General features: G+C 40.7%; 2 protein-coding genes across 2 annotated transcripts in view; both read right to left on the bottom strand.

Moving 5' to 3' along the window:
• The window catches only part of CYYR1 (cysteine and tyrosine rich 1), a 62074-nt gene extending 60821 nt beyond the window's left edge, over positions 1 to 1253 (bottom strand). The window contains exon 1 of the mRNA XM_071755123.1: positions 1160 to 1253. Within this exon, the coding sequence (XP_071611224.1) occupies positions 1160 to 1253 (94 nt within the window). The remainder of the gene's footprint in view (positions 1 to 1159) is intronic.
• Positions 1 to 20338, bottom strand: part of ADAMTS5 (ADAM metallopeptidase with thrombospondin type 1 motif 5) — a 198310-nt gene that overhangs the window by 24608 nt on the left and 153364 nt on the right. The window lies entirely within an intron of this gene.

The raw sequence follows: 20338 nt of genomic DNA, 5'->3' as shown, positions 1-20338 counted from the left end.
TCCCACTCCCCAGGCAGCAGATCACACTAAGGGGTTCCCACCCTCCCCATGGGTTTTACTTTCACTCACATGTCTGCTTGTTATCTGTGCCGGCCCAGCTTTTAGTGTGTTGGGACCCAGGCAACCCTACCTTACCTCAGCTGCTGCCATGTTCCTATACCCACCCGTACCTCTTGTCTGCAAACTTGCCCCTCACACCGAGGTTCCGTAGCTCGCAGACTGGCAGTGAGCAAGCAGCTTGTGCTACTGATACATCCCCAAACTTTAATCTTGCTCACTGTATTGTAGCAAGTCAGCTCTCTGAACCGCCTCACGCTTGGGGTCTGCTTGAAAACATGCACCAAAGGAGGAAGGGGAGGGCTTGGGAGGGCTGGATCAGCCCATGGAGTTGCACACCAAGCCTGTGTAAAATTACCCGTTTTAAAGAAATGCACAAAAAAAGTGGAACAACTGAACCACCTGTCTGAAGACCAGCCTGCCCAACAAGGGAACGAGGACGGCCACCCCAAGAAGGTGAGGGGAGACCGTGACTGGCAGGGGAACCGACGACCACAGAATCATGGAATGGTTTGGTTTGGAAGGGACCTAAAGATCATCCAGTTCCAACCCCCTGCACAGGCAGAGACACGTCCCGCCCGTATGCAGGACGCCCCACACCAAGGCTTTTGCTCTGTGGCCTTTGCGGGACTCCCCACACCAGCAGTTTCAGACTTCTGCACTGTTACCAACCCTCTGGCACCAGCACTCGTGTCCTCGGCTCTGTCCCTCCGACTCCTGGCCCGCCCGGCTCTTCGACGGAGCAGCGAAGGCAGCAACGCCGGTGGCTCCCGCCCGTCCACCAAACCCGTGGCGGCGAGGCCGGGACCCCTCACGGCGCCTGGCCCGCAGGGCGCGGATTTAACCACCCCGCAGCCGAGAGGGACTCACACACCGTACATTCTGCCCGGGAGAGCTCTGCGGAGACACCCCGCAGGGCCGGGGCGAGCTCCGGATACCAGCTCTATCACCAACATCAAGGAAAAGCCCCTGCGTCTGCCTTAAATCGCCCCTGCCCCGCCGCCCAGGGGGGCACCGCCGGCCCTCGCCGCCTTCCCCGCCCTTCTTGCACCCGCTGCCTGCGGCTTCCCACTGCCCCACGCACCCACCCGGGCCCGCTGACCTGCCAAGAGGAGGAGGAGGAGGAGGGAAGGCGGGAGCAGCACCCCACCAGCGGGGCGCCCCTCGGCCCGGCCACGCCACCCCGCTGCCTTCATGCCGGCAGCGGGCGCGGAGCCGCCGACCGCCCCGTCGCGGCACGGCGCGGAGGCGGGTCGGTCCGGCTTGAGGAGGGAAGGAAGAAGGCAGGGACAGAGGGAGGGAGGGAGGAGGGGAGGGAAGCGGTGGCGGGCGGCGCCGTCGGGGCCGAGCCGGGGCCGCTGCCCCCCGCCGCGCCGGGGCCGCCCCCGAGCTGGCCGGACGGCGCCGTGGGTGGTGGCGGCGGGGCCGCCCCGTCGCGGCACGGCCCCTCACTCGTCCCCGCCCCTCGCCGACTGTGTCCGCCTTGGACCCGTCTCGGCTGGGATCGGGTCCATGGGGGACAGCGGGGAAAGGGTGTGGGGAGTCTGGGCTGGACTTCCTTTCTGCTTCGGTCCGACGCTGTGTTCGAGGGGGGTTTCTACTCGTGTTCAGATCGTGTTTGTCAACTGGGATTCGGATCGCTTTCTGTTGGCAAGCGCAGGAGGAGACCGGGCGGGCTGGGCAGGGTGCACCCTGGTGATGGTGGGTGCCAAAGATGGCAAAACTGGGTTGCAGCCATCGTGGCCAGGGAGCCTCAGTGTCACAGTGGCCCTGTCTAAAACCTCAAACACTCTTGTCCGTGCTGTCTAACATTAAAATTTTTCCATGACCGGGCTAAAACCCTACTCTGTCTTTTTAAGAAGTGATTTTATAACCTGCCTTAAACCTTTTCAACAGTTCCCAGAGATGGGGCCCAGAGGCCAAAATTACTTACCCCTTGGTCTCACAAAACAAAAGGGTTACCTCTGACTTTGTGTGAAGAGCTACAAGTTGAGGAGTGCCCTCTGAAAGGCTGAAGCATGCACACAAAAATGAGAAACATCCACAGGTGTTTCTGCTCATAAAGGGCTTCCTGCTGCTGGCAGCTTAGAAGGGAAGGCTGACACAGAAACACATAATTTAATTTTGTTTTTTAAAGGATTTAGCTATTCTACACTGATGACAGAACCCCAGACCACCAAGCCAAATCACTTGAAAGCTGGTGGTTTTGTTTATCAATGCACAGCTGAGTGTTTTTTCGAATGTATGCCAGAACCTGACCGTCAAGGAAGAAAAACAACTTTTCATTATTTTTACTACCCTGCAGTTTGTATCCCTTAGTTTATCCAACAGCTTGAATTAAATGTATGAAAGGAAATGTCAGTTATATTTTAGCTGCTGGGAGTGAAACTTGGACCAGGTAGGCCATTTACTTTCAAAAGAATTGCATATGCTCCCTGTGTCTTCAGCTGGTCACAGGCCATGGTTTGTCCCTGAACAAATCCCTGAAAAAATAATATTGTTTTGTCAATAGATAGCATTGGTAGTAAAGTAAAATAGTTTTTCAGACAAAGGAGACTCAGATCTGGTAAATCCCAGAAACTCAACATCTCCCAGTTTTAATTTAATTAATCATCTTTGATCATCGTGCCAGACTGTCTTAGAAAAGCCTTTGTTGCTATTTATTTTTTGTTCTTCCATTTTTGTTATTGATTCCTTCCTTTGCAGTCCTCTACCTTTCATAGTTCTCTCAGCAAGTCACATTGCAGTATTTCCCAAAAGATGTTGGGTAAAACTGCCCAGTAGTTTTAAGCCAGCACAGCACATTTGACTTCAATATTCACTTGCACAGCTGATGTCTGTGGGGGTTACTTCTTTCTGTCAGCAGGGGACAAGTTCTGTGAGCCTCTAACACTCCCTAGCCCAAATTATTACTTCCCAAGTACTGTCCTTTGGACAAACAGTTGTATGGTCCATCTGACATGAAGAGAGGTATTTCTGTTCTCTTTCCACAGTTCCCAGCATCATGGAGGGCATTTGTAGAAGGCTGAGGAGAGGGAAAAACAATGCCAAGGTGATCCTGTCTGGTTGTGCTAGGGTGAGATTACATCCTCCTGGGACCAAAATCTAGGTCTTTTTCTCAGAAAGAGATTTTAAAGGAAGACAATTTCATAGCAGAAAACAACAAAGGACTAGAGCTAAGTTCCTAGCCACAGCAGTACTCCTCAGAAGACTCCGTATCAGCACGATGTGATGGCAAAATCATATCTCATCAGAAATGTGTTTTAAAAGATCATTTTGAAAAGCATGCAAGATTGATAAAATTATGTTAAGCAGATAAGCCTTGAAATGCTAATCTTCAGACACAGTTGAAGGAGAAAATCCCACTCCTAGTGCACTAGTGTTTCAAAACTCACTATAATCAGGCATCTCTGTCTCTAGAAGCTTAATTAGCAGTTTAGAAACAGTAATTATCACACCTAGAGCACTAGAGGAAACTTGATAGAGAGAGAGGCACATGCTTAGGACAAGCATTTTAACTTGCTTTACCTCTAGACTACCTCTAGAGAAATCACTTCAAAACAATTAACAGGGTGTCTTATATACAGACAGAAGATGTCTTCTGTTGAACTCAAGCTGCTAACTGGCTGAACATGAGGGATGATAAATCTTCTTCATGTTTTACAGCATGTAACCAGCCTTCCAACTTCAGGGCTCCTCCAAAAGAACCTGGATATATTTTGCAGCAGCAGGGTAGCTGGTGAGTTGGGCAAACCCCTGGTTACAGAAAGAGGGAAGGCTAGGAAGAGGTCTTTTCATCTCTGTCCCATATTATCCTGTGATGGCAATGAAAATAGTCTCATCTGCTGAGCATGAGCCACCTCTGAGCACAACCTTTTCCTCCTGGCTCTGCAAGATTCATGCGTGTGGTTCTCAATCAGGAGTGGTGGCTTCATCTGCTCTAGTACTTAGGAAACCTGTGAATCTCACCCTTATTTTCATGTAGGTTTCTTGTGTAAAAGTCAACTGGCAGGAAGTATAAAAGATACACTGTACTTCAGATGACATATGTAATTTCATCATACATTTCATTTTGTATCTTCTCTTTTCCTCCACCATGAAGGAACAATCAAGATTAGACAGAGGGCATAGTCTAACCTCTGCTGAAGCTAATGAAAGGCTTTCCAGTGACTCCACTGTTAGCTGGACTGGGCTTTTATTTCTGATTCCCTCCTATTTCCCTTTACTTATTTCATCACCAGTCAAAAAGATATAATCTTTTCTCCTCCTATTTAAATGGGAATAATTTAGCACTTCTAATCAGTTTCATTGCCACTTTGGGATGCTCTTTCTGCTAAATGTTTCTTTCTGAGGGTGGACTGAATACTAAATGCAGTATTTAAAATGGATTTTTCATATCAAACTGTCCTCCTTTCACAGAGTGCCATGTCTTTTCCCTGACTGCTCCATTAGCATTCGTTAGGTCTATTGTAGTGTTGGCGTACACTTATGTGTGCACTATTCATGACTATAACAGGACTATGACACACAAAAAACCCCATGCTTGCTTTCTTTTTCGAAAATGTTGTCTGTGATGAAATTGCTACTTATCTCCCCACAAGCCATTTTATTATCTCCTTTAGGGTTCCTGACTTCTGTCAATATCTTTGACACTAGAATTTATCACAGGGCTCCTGGAAGGCTACAAGACAGTCTTCCTCTCTGCACTGACTGCTGGTCTGTCTCACATGAGGAATGTACTCGACACTCCCGCCAGTTGCTGTACAAAGCTCACAAAAAGTGTAACATGGGCATTCCATTTTTCCTAGGCAGCAAGCAATGTATCTTATAACCCCTTCAGTTACCCTTATTGTGTTAATGTAGCTGTAATCTCTGCAGTATAGCAGTTATATTCTACAAAATTATTCTAATTCTACAGGTAGAAATATATTAATTTTGCAGACTTGCATAAAAGCTAAGTGAAATCTTTACCTATATTTTGCCTCCGGAAAAGATCAAGGAAGCAGAGAAGAAGATAGGTGGATATTTTTTAATTATTTACAAGGCTGACATTCCCCTGTTCATATCATCTTCATGCATTTGCCTACAGGAAAGAAAATAGTGGAATAGTCTTGAGCAAGAAGTGTCTCAAAAACACAGTATCCTTTCTGGTAGAGTGCCAGTCAGTGATTTATAAACTTATGCTGACCATAGGCATCTCCTGAAAGGTTCAGTTTCATTCAGACTCAGTAAACACTATTTAAAAATACAGAAACTTGTTCGCTTTATTGGTTTTCTTAATGAACCATTTATTCAATAAACAAATCAGAAGCACTTGGTGAAGCTTAGCAAACAGTAACAACAACTAGGAAAAAATCACTGACTGCAGCAGTTTATGTGTTGAAACTGATGCTTTTTCTCTTCCAAATCACCTCCCTCCCAAACAAGCAATTTTTTAATTTCAGAATTCAGTATGAGAATCCAGAATCTGAGTAATGAAATAGTCTCTCTTAGATATCATGTTCCTTTTGAGGACATGTGATTTCACTGGATCAAAATCAGGAATATAAGAACTTAGTCCAAACTAGAATTTAGTTCCTTTTGGAACTAAGAATGAGGTGTTACACATTCATCTATGACAGAGCCCATGGCTGAAGTGAGTTAACTACCAAAGTAAAAGGTACTAGGAGAGCCAAATTATCATCTGACTAATAATATATATTTTTTTTTTTTTCCCTTTCAATTTAAAACAATGTCAGGAGTTTTATTTTGCAGATATTATCCTGCACATGGTTTTAGGGTACAGTGGTAAGTTGTTTTTTTTTTTTTAGAATGACAGGGAGGAAGGTATAAGGGGATGAGCAACAAGCTTGAGGTCACCAAGCTAAAATGTGGTATCAATGTCCTGGTTAGCCATTTTTCAAATTCCTTCTGCATAGTATTTTAAGTGATGAGTCAAAACTTCAATAGTATTTGAAAGCATTGAAATAGTATGGATAACTCTGTACCAAACCATCTCAGTGCCAGGCAAAGTGATGTGCCTCAGAAGTCAAAAAATCCTTATAGTTTGTTAGGGGCTATTACCAGCAGCCAAGATTTAGCATTATTCTAATACTTAGTTTTGTGCCTTAGGAAAAATCCAACAGCCCAGGATTCAGGGAACCATTAATATGACTTCAAGTTTTCTCTCATGTTGATTCAGGGATCCTCTGAACTTTGCCTGGAATTTAAAAATTATATAAAATACTTGCAGAAGATATTTATAAGTTACTAATATTTTCTCCTCTTTAACAATGTTGACTGTTTAGAAATATGTATCACAGTACTGTAAATTTCATAGGAAGCATTTGCCTCTGTCATATTCAGTGCTAACAAACCAAGACCTCTGAAGACATGGCAGAGGCTAACATTAAAGAACTATTTACAAGAAGCAGATGAATGTCCCACCTTAAAAACAATTAATTTAGTAAACTTCAGGTTTCTACTCCAAACCAAATGCTTTTTTTGGTCCTAAACAGAATAATTAGGAGCACAGTCTCAATACCTTTGCCATTCAATGCAGATTAGGTTTTTTTAAAGGTTATGTGTGGGATAGGTACATGAAAATTTAATTGGATCAGCAGTTACTATTGTTGGATGCATTAGTATCCAAAGAACAACTCTGTCTGGAATGGTACATTTTCTTTTACTAAGTTGGCTCTATTGTGAATTTTCCCAAATGTATTGTCTCAGTTTGTCATCTAGCACCAATGATAAGAGCAGAATGAAGGGGGTGTAGGAAAGTCTCTATGTTTGGGGATTTCTTCCCCCTCATATATTGAACCTACTGAAATTATTTTTCTAAGAAATGTACAGTGCAAACAACTGAATGTCACCTTTTCTTGCAGCATCCAGTACATAAGGTGAGTAGCCTCAAGTTCCCTTAACAGTGTCCACTGTAATTACTGATGCTTGACTGGGAATTGTGACCTTCAGAGAACTTTGTGAGAAATATTGCTTAATTTACTTTTATTCTTTGCCAAACTGATCTACGTAGGAAAACTTGTTATAGAAACAGACACCAGACTATAGACAATTCTTTTAAATCCATTTGTAATGTGGATTATGAATTAATACACATATTTAATTGAATAAAGATGAAATAGCAAGTAGCAGAAACCAGACAAGACTGCTGGCAAATGAAGAGGAGCATACAGGGTACAGGGTGCAGACTATAGCTTGTATTTAGGAGGGAGGAAATGGTTATTCTGCTGATCCTTTAGGCCTGCGGTTATAAGGGTTGAAACAGGTAATCTTCTGTAGTGCCATTGCCATGTTCTAACATACTTGATTGGGTGAAGACCTACTTGTTATTTTTAAGAGGGCATCTTTTGTATGACATGGTTTTAACCCTCATGGTTGCAAGAAAATACATGTGGCTTGCAATGCTTGTCAACATTGCATGGCCTGACACAAACCAGTATGCTGGAGAAAGCTTAATTAATCCTCTTTATGCCTAAGGGTATATATAAGTTTCCAGTGTGAAAGGACAGCAGTCCAACATGCTGCTCCTGGAAATGGTGGTGGAATGTTGCTAGCCCAGCAGATACCCTGACTAATGGGCCTGGTCATGCCCTTCAGTATCCTATCCCATGGACTGAAATCAGGGAGAGGTATTTGGTAACATTCTTAAATTCTCATACAAGAAAGAAATCAGTCCCTGCTAGCTGGACTCAGCCCCTTGCCTGTCAAGATTCTTCTGGCCTGTATATCTACCACTCAGATTCTCACTACTAAAATCACAGTTCTGCAACTATGAAAGGGTTTAAAGTCACGTGTCTCAAGGTGGCACTTTTATTAGCTGAAGTATTTGAATTTCTCTACTCGAAATGCAGTTGCTCTTCCTTCAGCAACTTCAGGATGTGGAAGCAAATCTTTGGCTATTTGTCTGTCTCAAATAAGGATCCTTCCAGAAGTAGAAGCATGCTTTCATGGAAAAACAAAACAGTTTCTAAACTTTTTGGTTAAATAAGATGAGAAATATTTTGGAGTAGAATAGAACTCATTCAAGTTGGAGGCAGAGAGAGGGGTCAAATCAGCACAAGCTATATTCAGCAATGTTCCTAATAATCATGGCCAATGGCACGGGAATTACTGTTCAGATATATGCTCATTAGCACCTTGGCAGCTTGCTAGTTTGCTAAAACTGGAAACAGAAACGTGCTTTATATTAATAAACTAGGGGGAAAACACATCTTTAGAATTGCTAGATGGTTTTCAGCTTCCAAAAAACCCTCAGCTGAACAACTTACACTTCCTATTTTCAGTGCTCTCTGCAAGCATCTTTGTATCCATCTCCATGAAGTAGAAGCCTAAAAATATTGTCAGTGTTCTTCCAGTGGTCTGCTTCCTGGTCTGCAAAGAAATGAGGTAGAGACACTACATGGCTTTCCTAATCCACTGTGAGAAGTCCGTGACAGAATCAAGATTTGATTCTAAAGTTTCCTGAGCTCCTTTTCAAGTGCAGTTATGAATGACATCCCAAACACAGGCCTAGAAATATTAGGTAGACAAGGTTCATCAGCAGGTTATGGTGGGAAAGTTAATCCAAAACTGGCCATACCCTGCCATCACACTCTGTCACACACACAAATGAAAAAAGTTGCTTCAAAAACTGTGGCTCTGCCCTGGTTCAAAATTCAGAGATTGTGTAACTACATCTAAAGCTATAAACATACTGTTCTTCCTAGTAATACACTAAATGAATACAGAAGTACATATACATATATTTCATAAATACATGTGTATATATAAATATTTTCACATGTATACATACATATACACACACATATGCATGTAAATGTATAAATAGGCAATGAGTTCTGATAAACAAGCATAGAAAAACACCCATCCCTCTGGAAGTTTTGTGAAGCTGGAGGGATGAAAACCAAGCACAGTGCAGATTTCATACACATCACCCATGTAATAACTGAAGAGCAGTTGAATGTTGCAGAAAGAGGACAAGGGACACAGCCTGATGCTATCCTCTTAAGGTTGTTGTCATTCTGATAGCTAGGTGTTAGGTAACCCCAAGCCCTAGTTCCAAGCCTCACAAGATGTTTCAACAGAATTTCAGAGTAGTAGTTGTAAGTCTCCTCTGTAGCAGATGTCATGGAAACCCAGAGCTATTTGGTCTGGTTCTTGGCTGTCTGGTCTCTGAGTATGCCAGCTGCAAAAGTTGTTCATGATGGAGAGCCAGTGCTTCTGGTAAGGCTGAGAGGTGATGACCTCCTGATGACCACAGCAGGAACTGGATTCATGGAGGAAAACGCAGTTTCCTCACCAAAGATTCTGGTGACATGGTGACACTGTGTCCTGGCCCTGATGCAAGGTGGCCACTGGCTTCCTCCTCAACCCTGAGGTGTGACAGTCTTCAAGTCCTGAGTCTAGAGACAGAGGAAAAGTAGTGGGATTTAGAAATAGGAAAGACTAATAAATGAAAGAATAATGCTCACCCTTCTGAGAAATGCCCCACAGCCATCTCACAATGGCTTGTTGCCATAAGAAGGACTTACTAGAATCAAGGAGTTGGTAACACAAATAAAAAATACCATTAATAAAAATTTCTACCAAGTCACAAATGTACCTTATTTATTCTTCCCAGACACTTGAGCCTTTGGAGGTCCTGCTCTCTCCTACCAAGATCAAGGCTCAAAGGCTTTTATTTAAGGAATAATTTTTGAAGAGAAAAATACCTCAATAGCCAGATACCATAATAGTTCAGGTGATCCATTTTGAAGCAATGGTCTACTTTTCATGGTATGCCTTAAGTTTTGGGTGGAAGGCTTTCAAGGTCTTAACATTTTTTATTTTTTTTTTTTGGTATTTTTGGGGGTTTTTTGTCCTTTATTTATTTATTTATTTTTTAAATTGGGAAGCAGCTTGCATGCAATGTCACCCTTGTGAGCAGCACACAACAGCTGTTGATTGTGTGCTGTGGAGTCTGTCATGTGGTGACACAAGATGTGGAACTGAAAAGCAAAGGGCTGGAGCAGTTCAGGCATATTGTAACGGGGTGTGTATGGTATAATCAAGACATTTTGGAACTAAAAAAATTGTCTTTTCAGAGTGATGAAAGACTAGGTAACATAGGTTATAGTAGTTAAGATAGGAGATTACTAATTTAATCAGAAGAAAAAGCATGTCTGTGTAGATTTAGATTTAATGGCCTCTATCCAGAATTATCCTATTATGATGGATCACACAATGGATTACCCAGTATAAAATTAGTAATTATTTTTTATAAAGGGTTGGGAAAGAAAGAGCTCTTCCCTCCTGTATTAATCCATATGCACTGGATGCAGTAGGCACAGCATTTTATCAAGTACTTCAGCCCTCACTGGTAGGGATGTTCTTAAGATTCCTTTTAGATGCCAGAATGGGTCAGTTTGTGAAAACTGTTGCAGCACAGGACTTTGTCCTCACTGTGTCATGAGAGCAACACCCTGCACACTTACTTAGGGTCCCAGGAAGGCATTTCTGGGATCTTACTCATTGCTTTTGTTATATGTGGAGTCTCTGTCTAAGATACCAGCCCTCTACATTGTATTCATTATTTCTCTTTCTCTAAGACATTCCTGTGATAAAGCACAAGTTTAAAATTACATTCACCTGTTCATGGTGATCAGAGGTAATTATTGTAACCAGCTGATGGCAAATAAGGGCTACTTTATAGAATCAGAATTTTCAGGCTTGCAGAGGATCTTTTAAGATCACCCAGTTCCAACCCCCCTGCCATGGGCAGGGACACCTCCCACTAGATCAGGTTGCTCAGAGCCCCATCCAGCCTGGCCTTAAAAACTTCCAAGGATGGGACTTCCACCACCTCTCTGGGCAACCTGTGCCAGGGTCTCAGCACCCTCATGGTGAAGAGCTTTTTCCTGACATCCAATCTAAGCCTACTCTCCTCTAGTTTGAATCCATTCCCCTTAATCCTATCACTACCTGACATCCTGCAAAGTCCCTCATCAGCTTTCTTGTAGGCCCCCTGGAAACTTCAAGGAAGTCATCTGGAAAAGTGAAGCTATGAAAGGCCATTTTTAATCAATTCCGCTCCTGAAAATTTTCTCCAAAGGCCTCTTACTTTTGGTTGTATACTCAACTAGTAATGCAACCCTGATTGAAAAGAAAAGTAACAATGAACACAATCTCAAAGATGTTTCATAGATGATGCATAAGTCATTAACTACTATAAATGACTGGCAATGAAAATTAGGATTTGCAGACAATTACCACGATTGGTATTTTCTCTATTCAGAACAGAAAGTGTTTCTACCTTTAAAAGAAAAAAAAAAGTCTCAATTAAAACAACAGTGTTGCTCTGGCTGGCAATATGCAGTTTTGCTAAAACTTGCAAAAATAAGTTGGCACAGGTAATACCTATATATTCATAACAATAACTGTCAAAAGAAATTCAGTTTTAGCTTCCTAAGGGAATACTATTGGTCAATAATACCTGTGTGCTTATGACAAGCAGTCATGTAGTGACCTCTTCAGGAAACAGAAATTCTAACTCCTGTTTGACAGACAGATCCTTGCAGGGCATGATGGCACCTGGGATAAAAAAATAAAATTAAAAAGAATGAAAAAAAACCAAAAAAACCCACCCCAAACCAAAATACCTATAAAAAAGCAGTGTTCTTGAGGATCATGTAATTGTGCTTTTGCATTCCGATTTAAAAAAAAAACCCAAACCACCAGACATTAGAAAAGTGCCACTTATGTTTGGAATTTGTCATTAGAGCCCCTGCTGCTGTAAACTGCAGTAAGCCACTGAAATCTGAGCAGTTGCACCAGCCTAGCAAATTAGGATCTGGCTCATGAGGCTCATGCACAAAGATTGTAGAAGGTGCAAACTGCAGGAAAACAAATGCAAACTCATAAGCTGGGAAAGTAGTGAATTACAGGAGCAACTATCTGTTGCTTTTTGGACACTACAATGAGAAAGAACAAAATTAACAGAGGGCTGAAAGCAAAAAAATGAGCTGTATTCTCAGAAGTGGCAAGGATTTCCTTTGTGAGCTCCCCAACTGTTGTATTCCTAGTTTATCAAGCTATAAATTAAATTGGACAATAACAGCTACCCACAGGGTGCTTAGTCCACTATTGTTTTGTAAGATACTTGGAAAAACATCACAAGAATCTGCAACAAGAGGTAAGTTTTATCTTATGGCTCAAATTCTACAGGTACAATACATCAATAAGTAATGTAGCACTTTCTAGAAAAGAAAGGATGATTTTTTGATAACACAAAGATTGCTGATGAACTTGCACTGTATTAAGAAACATGACAACCAAAAATCAGAGAACTAATTTCTTGGTCACTTGCCAACAGAACTTGTAAAAAACAGACTTTTGAAACTTTACATCTTCTATGTTCCACAAGGATAAAAGAAGTCTTTGTAACTGCACTGGTCAGGTGAATGCATAGTTCATGGTAGCATCCACATCTGAAGCCTGGAATGTAGCTGAATATATCCAAAGGTTTTTGATATTTGGAGGAAGAATGATGATCAGCATCATCCACATTTTCTGAACTGAAGCCATTTTACAGATTTTAATAGCTTGGATTTTAAAGGTCTATTTCCTACAAGACTTGTTTTTTTCTTGCCATTTTCTCTGCTAAGTAAAGAAAAGAAGAAGCATTAGTTTAAGCCCAGGGATTCCTGCTCATTCTCTTCTTCAAATTTGACAAAGACCACCAGCACTGTCCTTCTTGTTTGAAAAATGCTTGTTGCCTAAATTCTGTTTCACAAAGACATTTTAAAAAAATCCCTGTAAAAATGCAGGTGGTTATGCTAAGAGCTGGCAGTATTAAACATCTGCAATGGCATTTCACTTGTTTGTCAAAAATAACTGCTTTTCTTAGCTCTGACAGTAAATGACATGTTTAATTGCTGCAAGCCATTTACAGGTATCTAGGATATGATGAATTTGGGCATTCATCATTTGGGGCATATTTTTCTTCTGTACAAAAATAAAATGATGAAAAAAACCCAATTTTTTTACATTTATGTTGCTTCCACTATTATGAGTGGAACTACCCATTTGGTGTAGTTAAGCTTGTGCTTAAAAGCATTGCTCTATCCACACATAAAAGTGGTTACTTTTGCCAGACTGTTAACTTTTAAAGATCACTGCTTATGGACCCATTCATTTACAATGGTTATCCTGCATATTTTATAGACAATTACACTATTTAACTGGCATTTTTATGTGTTTTAAATTGCATGCATATCACATGAAAGTATAATAAAAACACTTTAGAAGTCTCAAGAAATATTAAGAGATCACTCTTCAATGCTGATGTTTTCAAAATTTTCAAAATTTCAGAATTTAAGCAGGGTCCTTAACATTTGTTTACTTCAAGGGAAGAAAATGGGTGTACATATTTCCTAGAAAAGGATGAGCTTAATTCATAAAAGCTTCATTGAAATGGTCCTGAAAAACAAAGGGAAAAGCTTTCCCTATAGTGTAAAGTGTTCACATCCAATGCTTATTAGCTGCATTGCATGTTTATCCTGTAGTTAGTCAGGACAGGAATACTATAGATTTATATACAATTCTCATGTTAATTGCAATTTTTTTTTTTTTTGGCAGATGTTTATAATTCTCAAAATCCTAACATATGCTCCAGAGTAGGGATTTGGGAAGCTTGGAGAAGCCCCGAGAAAGGCACAACAAGCAGAAGGTAAGTGATGCACCCTAGACGCAGTATTTTATATATCTAAGATTCTCCTGACATGTTGGATAAGATGTATTGCTTCATGCACACCCCACTAACAACTCAAAATATACATTCAAACCAGTTGAATAAGCACAATGTTGTAATGTGCAAAGATGAACGTGAGTACTGACTGTAGAAAATTTAATGGACTTGAAGGGCTTTCTTAAATGATAAATAAAAATTTGAATAACGGGTATAATTGTCAATTTACCAGATAGACTAGAATAATTTTTGTATTGTCATTCTGGACTGCTGAGCATATAATATGCTTTTAAAAAGCTTAATTACATCCTTAGCTGGTAGACAAATTGCTCCTGTGGCAGTAATTTTGCTCTATTAAGTATGAATAAATAAGTATTTATTCAAGATGGACTTTTCATATTGACCAGAATAAAAGGCAAGAATTTTTGGTTGCTACCTAAAAATGAAAGAATAATAATTAAAAGAAATCCAAAATCTGAAAAAAGAAAAAATAGAGGCATTTTTACCTACCAGAATAACTACATAAAAATAAGTGCATGAAAATTATTTCACAGAAAAATAAGGCATTAAAGCAATATTTTTCCAGCCTCTCCCCAGGTAATGGGACAGTGGTTACCACCTTGACTTGGTGTTACCCACGAAGCTGAAATGTGTCACATTGCCCTGGTCACAGGTGGAGGTGTTGAATAGTTGGGCTCTGTACTCATCCCTGAGGAATGCTGACAGTATTCAGCTCCTAGATAGGTTTTGAACCACTGACTACTGCTATTTGAGCCCAGAGTTCTTACCACCTTTCACTCATTTCATAGTCCACCCACACAGTCCATACTCTTCAAATTGGCTATAAGGATGAGAAATTAAAATGGTTTTTTTTTTTTTTTGTAGTTTATCACTCTGAGCCCATACTATGACTTCATAGTGATGCTGAATGAAAGGAGAAAAGGAAATGGTCCTTGTAGCAATCGATACTTGCAGAGTCCAGCTTGCCATCCGTCCTATACATTCAGTACATTTCTCTATTTAAGTGTACACCCTTGGACATACATAATTTCTTCTGGTGAAAAACTATAGTACTGTGTGACCAAGAGTGTGCATTACTGAACAGAAGCTCAGATTGATGAAAAAGGCCCTTTATCATAATCAGGAAAGCATAAATTCAGATTTTTTAATCCCTCTTCTCATCCAAATCTAGACTGTGCCAAGTCTGGGATACATTTAGTGATTACAAGGACTATAAGTGCAGCTGGCTATTGATTATGTTTTCCAAAGAGTTTGTAATGGAATAGCATATACAACACTGACAGTAGCTCATTAAAGGCAGTGGGTGGAGGATTGGCTTTCCACTCACAACTGACCTATTGAGAATCTGAATTTCTGAATTTGAAAAGGAAGACCTCTTCCACCCTTTTTTTTTTTTTTCAAAAATTGCATCAGAAACTCAGAAATATTCTTTATCAGTCAGAAAGTGAATAGACTAGATTTGTAGCTCAATGATCGAGACTCTTTAAGGTAAGGCTGATATCTTTTAAGAGCAAATAAATACAAAATTGGGATAGGATGGCTTACCGGTCTGTATATGAAGAAAAAAAACATGCTACAGAGACAAATTTGCTCAATGTGTGTGCTATTCTACTTCTGATATGGTAGAATAATAGTTTAACAGAAGAATGTCTTGTCCAGGCCAGGGATGATGTCTACTTTACTCAGTAGTGTGTGCATAGGATAGAGCATAAGGAAGAGGCAAAACCACACTGAAATAGTTTCTTCAGCGTGAGATTCAGACTTCTTTCATTTGATAAACCTTGAAGGACCTGTCTGAATTTCTTTTTGAACCTCTGAGAAAGTTCAAAAGCCTTTACAGCCTCCTTACAGGAAGGTATTCCACACCTGTATTATATAAGGTGACTGCTTTTGTTTACTTTGAGCCTGTTGCTTTCATGATTCATTTGATGTCCCTTTGTCCTCACACAGGGAAGCAGTGCATAATCATCCTTGGTTTACCTCTGCATTATCATGACTTTTTAGATACCATAAAGTTCATTTGTCTTCCAGGCTGAAGGGTTCTAGTCAGCTTAATCTCTTTTTGTATGGAAGCCCCACACCTTAACCATCTGTCTTACCTTTTGCTGCACCTTTTCTAATAGTACTGTATTCTCTTGAGATGGGGGAGTGAAGGTTATGAATCCTACTGAGGATGCAGATACCATCTCGATCCAAACAGCAGCTTAGTGATGTTTGTTCTTTTGTTCTCTGTTCTATTTGCTTTTTTTGACCACTGCCAAGCTTAGAGCTGATATTTTAACAGAACTATTTATTATAATTCCAAGATCTCTTTTCTGAATGGTAATTGCTACTTCAGAACCCATCATTCTGTATGCAAAGTGAGGGTTGCTTTTTCTCTTGTGAATCACCTCACAAACAGTGGAATTCATATGCTCTTTTATTCACCCATCATTCTTCTAAGAACCTTCTGCAGTCTGTCACACTTGACTTTTTTCCTTTCTTTCAACCTTTGCCCTGAAAGATTTAGTGCCATCTGCAAACTGACACTGCACTCTCTACTCATTTTAGATCATTTAGGAGTACTTTAGATTGCACAGGTCCTAGCATGAATTTCTGTAACCTCTCCCCTCTTGCAAAAATGTCGTTTGTTCCTACCCTTTGTTCCCTGCTTGTTAATAAAACACTACTTTATGAGAGGACTTTCTGCCTTTAGTCTGTAGCAACTGAGTCTCTTGAAGAACTTTCTACATGGGGAGGAGGAGGAAGTCTTGCTGAAAGCATTCTGGAGATGAAGTAGGTTATGAGCTTGTGATGCTTGTCATTGTCCTCAGACCACTCAGTCTGCTTGTCTCTACAAAAAAATAATATGATCTTCCCCAGTGTCATATTTTTCTGTGCATTTATGAATTTTGTTCTTTAGTGCAACTTCTGTGAGTTTGCCCTACACTGATACCAGCCCTGCACGTCTTCATTTGCCAGAAGAAGAAAAAGAAGAAAAAACCAAACATGATGCTGATAAAAGCTGTTGAGGAAAGGAAGTGTCCATGTTTTGTTTTTTCACTCTGAAAGTGACCAGTTGACTTACTCTGTTAAGTTCTCTGTTCCAGGAGATACACTCCCTGCCATAATGTGTAGTAGGGTCCTACAGTAGCTATTCTCCCCTTACAGTGATAATCTGAGATGTAGTTAATGAGAAGAATAAGGATGTTCCTCATTGCAAGGACATGGCTAACCCTGAAGTCTTCATACAGATCCTAAACAGTGCTGTCATGAATAAAAGTTTTCCACAAGTAGAGACTGCTTAAAAAATCCCACCAGTAAAGACCTCAGGTTTGTGCTGGTTATTTATGGACATGGCCATGTGTTGATGTTTTGTGAAACACACCTTAACATGTCTTTTCCCCTGTCCTCCAGTATTTTAGAGAGGCAAATAGTAGTTTCATAGGACAGTCAGAGCTTCATGCATGCCATATGACAATAAGGTTGCCATGGAGACTTCCCATCCTCGAATATTGGTGTAATTAATGTGGAAGAATTCAGCTCCTTTTATCTGCAGGAGAGTTACAAGATAGTCTTTTTTTTTTTTTTTTTTGTGTGGACATCTTGTTTTCTAGTGAATATCCATGTTTGTGTAACAGAGCAAGGCATGTAAATCTGCAGTCTCCTGACCTCTGAAACAATGCAGAAAATAGAGAAATACAATGTTTGCTTCTGCAAGCAAAGATCGAGATAACAGCCTATGTGAAAAATGCATCAGTAGCAACACGATAGTAGCTACTTGCAGTAGGATGCATACAAAACAGGAGGAAAGCTGAAAAGATGATGAATCACAAAATGGCATCTCCCCCCTCTGCCCTGTAGTATCAGTAATAATTTGTCATGAATGATATCAAAAATGTCTCTTTAATTAACGCATTGGGAGTGTAGTAGTCACCCAAAACACAAAAAGCTGACCTGGAAAATTTCCTTTACCTGGTATCACAGAAGTAAATGTGTTGTTGTTTGGGGATGATAATGAGAAGCAACATGTTGCATTGACAATATAGTGTTGTGAAAAAAGGTCACTAGATGAAGAAAGGGATGTTGGCTTTAAGTCAAAGGAAAGATTCTCTTGCAATTCTGTAAAATTCTTTCCCTCTGGACTGGAACAAAGTTTGGCTGCCTTATGTATTAAGGCTACTTAGTTTTTTCCTTCTATCCTGTCTGTCATTAGGGATTCAAATCCTGCCTGGATTGGATAATTCTTTTCACTGCAGCACTAATGAAACCATGACTGCACAAGAGACAAGAAAATGAGCTATTACAAAAAAAAAAAAAAAAGAAAAAAAAAAAAAAGAAAAAAAAAGAAAAAGGATTTCAACAGAATGTTTGAAGGTAATTTTTATTTTGCTTTTGTTTCCAACTATTTCATTTCAGCACCTCATGCTCTGTATAAATCAGCAAGGCTCCATTAAAATTTCTTCACTTTTAGCTTTTCATTCCAGAATTTGAAATAAACAACCACTAGACTGTCTCCCAACAACAAAAAAAAAACAACAAAAAACCAAAACCCCAAAACATTATTTTTTTCTTCATATATTCTAGGGTATGCTGTCAGTGAAAGTAATACATGTTCTCAATTTGTGTTAATTAACTCAGCTGTTATGCAGACCCTTCTTAATGGTCTTTTTTTTCTTCATGGAGACATAAACCAATCAGGCAGAATTTAACCACTGTAAAAGAGAAAAACATAGAAAACATCACCTTTCAAACTCATTGTTACTCTATCTCATATTCAGTAGAGTTCCCAGGAGTCACAAGATTTCTTTTTTCACCTGTATACTTCCATCCTCTTTGCTATTTTTCAAGTGGAAATACAGGAGAAATAGCTACTGATAAAAGCCACCCAACTTGGGCCTTGTGACTTTGTTTTAGTGAGACTAATTGAAGTTAGAAAACCTCAGCTTTCCCATCAGCACACGGTCCAGTTTGACACCCAGCATGAAGCTGTCAGGTAATCTTAAGAGGAAGCATCCTTCAGGAGCAGCAGTGCCTTACAGTCTGGAGGTGAGAGAGGCCAGACCAAGCCACAGACAGCACTGAAGTGGTCAGAGCACAACCAAGTGGTTATTGGTAAAAATGTGCCTTCAGAGGACATATCCTTATGCTCCCTGCAGAAGATGGTCTTTAACCAGAAGCCTTTTGAGAAGGTTTTCAGGGGCCTGACACCCACTGAACAGAGGTGCCCAAAGACCACGAGGATCCAGAGGACCAGGAGTTCTCTGTCCATCAGCGAGTCTGTTCTCATCCTCCTCCATTCAACACTGTGTTCATTCTGACTGAGAGAGAAATCTTTTAGTCCATACCTTACAGAGCATCTTAATTGAAAACCTGCACTCATGTTATGGGTAAATTAGCAGATAAGGTGTGTCCTCGGATGATGTGGCTGGCACACTGTCTTCATAGAAGTTCTTGTGAGCCAGATGACCCCAGAGGGGTGTGTTACTCCATCTGAGTGGGACCCTCTGCCAGCTGCATCAATGGAAAGGGAATAGCACAGGGAGGCTGGAAACAAACTTTTCTAGGAGGTGGAAACTGTCATAACTCTCCACAAAGGGATGCATTCAGGTATGTTGGACTCTACTATTATAGCTACATCCCCTGTGGAAAAATTTAATGGTAACCAAAAGAAAAACAGAGAGAGGGAAAGAAGTGTCTCTGCACCCATGACTGTGTACCTGTGACTGACGTGTTGTTGAGGTTACCATGATCTTACAGCAGACACACAGCTTGTGTCTGCTCTTAATAACCTTCTGATGTAGCCATTAAGCAACTTTAAACATCAGTTCCAGATTTCTGGAACATGTCCATAGCTTGTCCTAAATCAGCTTCTCACATAAAATGTACATACCCTATATTTTCATTTCTCTTTTGGGTTAATTTCTAAGGGTCTTGCTGTCTTTTTTTTTGCAGAATTCTCTTGAAGGTGATTATAAAATGATCCAGTAAACAGTGAGAGTCAGCCAGAGTGCCTGGCTTCTCTAGTGAAATGAGTTACGGTGATCCATACGGAATAAGAGAGAAGGCACTTCCCTATCTGAGAGTATTTTACTGACATAAGTTTCAAGATCACATTTTCACTTACAGAAAAATGTTGTCTGTAGAAGCAGATCTTCTTGTCATATGCTTAGATGGAAACATTATTAACAGCATTTGGTATCCAAATATTGCAGGTGGTCATCTCAGTTTGGAGCACAGGGATTATTATGTGGTGTAATCCACCCTGTGTTAGTTCTGGCTCACAGAGGTTGCATGGAAGGGTGTAGAGAGAGTCAGTGCCTACCATTGCTGTGTGAAATGCATATTACTGTGCCAGTGCTCCGGTAGCCTGTTGGCATCAGAGAACAAATTCCCAGGTAATGCTGGTGCATTTTAAAAGGAAGCCCTTGTCAGCAGCCTGGTTTTATTTAGTGATCAAGAAACCAGAACTGCCATACAAGCTGCTGTGAGAGTCAGCATCAGATGGGAGTGCAGTGACACCATGGCTTGCTTGAAGCACACTTGTGTTCCTTC

Source organism: Heliangelus exortis, chromosome 1 (assembly GCF_036169615.1).
Source record: "Heliangelus exortis chromosome 1, bHelExo1.hap1, whole genome shotgun sequence".
Taxonomy (NCBI): domain Eukaryota; kingdom Metazoa; phylum Chordata; class Aves; order Apodiformes; family Trochilidae; genus Heliangelus; species Heliangelus exortis.
Note: the sequence above shows the minus strand (reverse complement) of the source record. Positions and strands in the feature narration are given on the sequence as shown.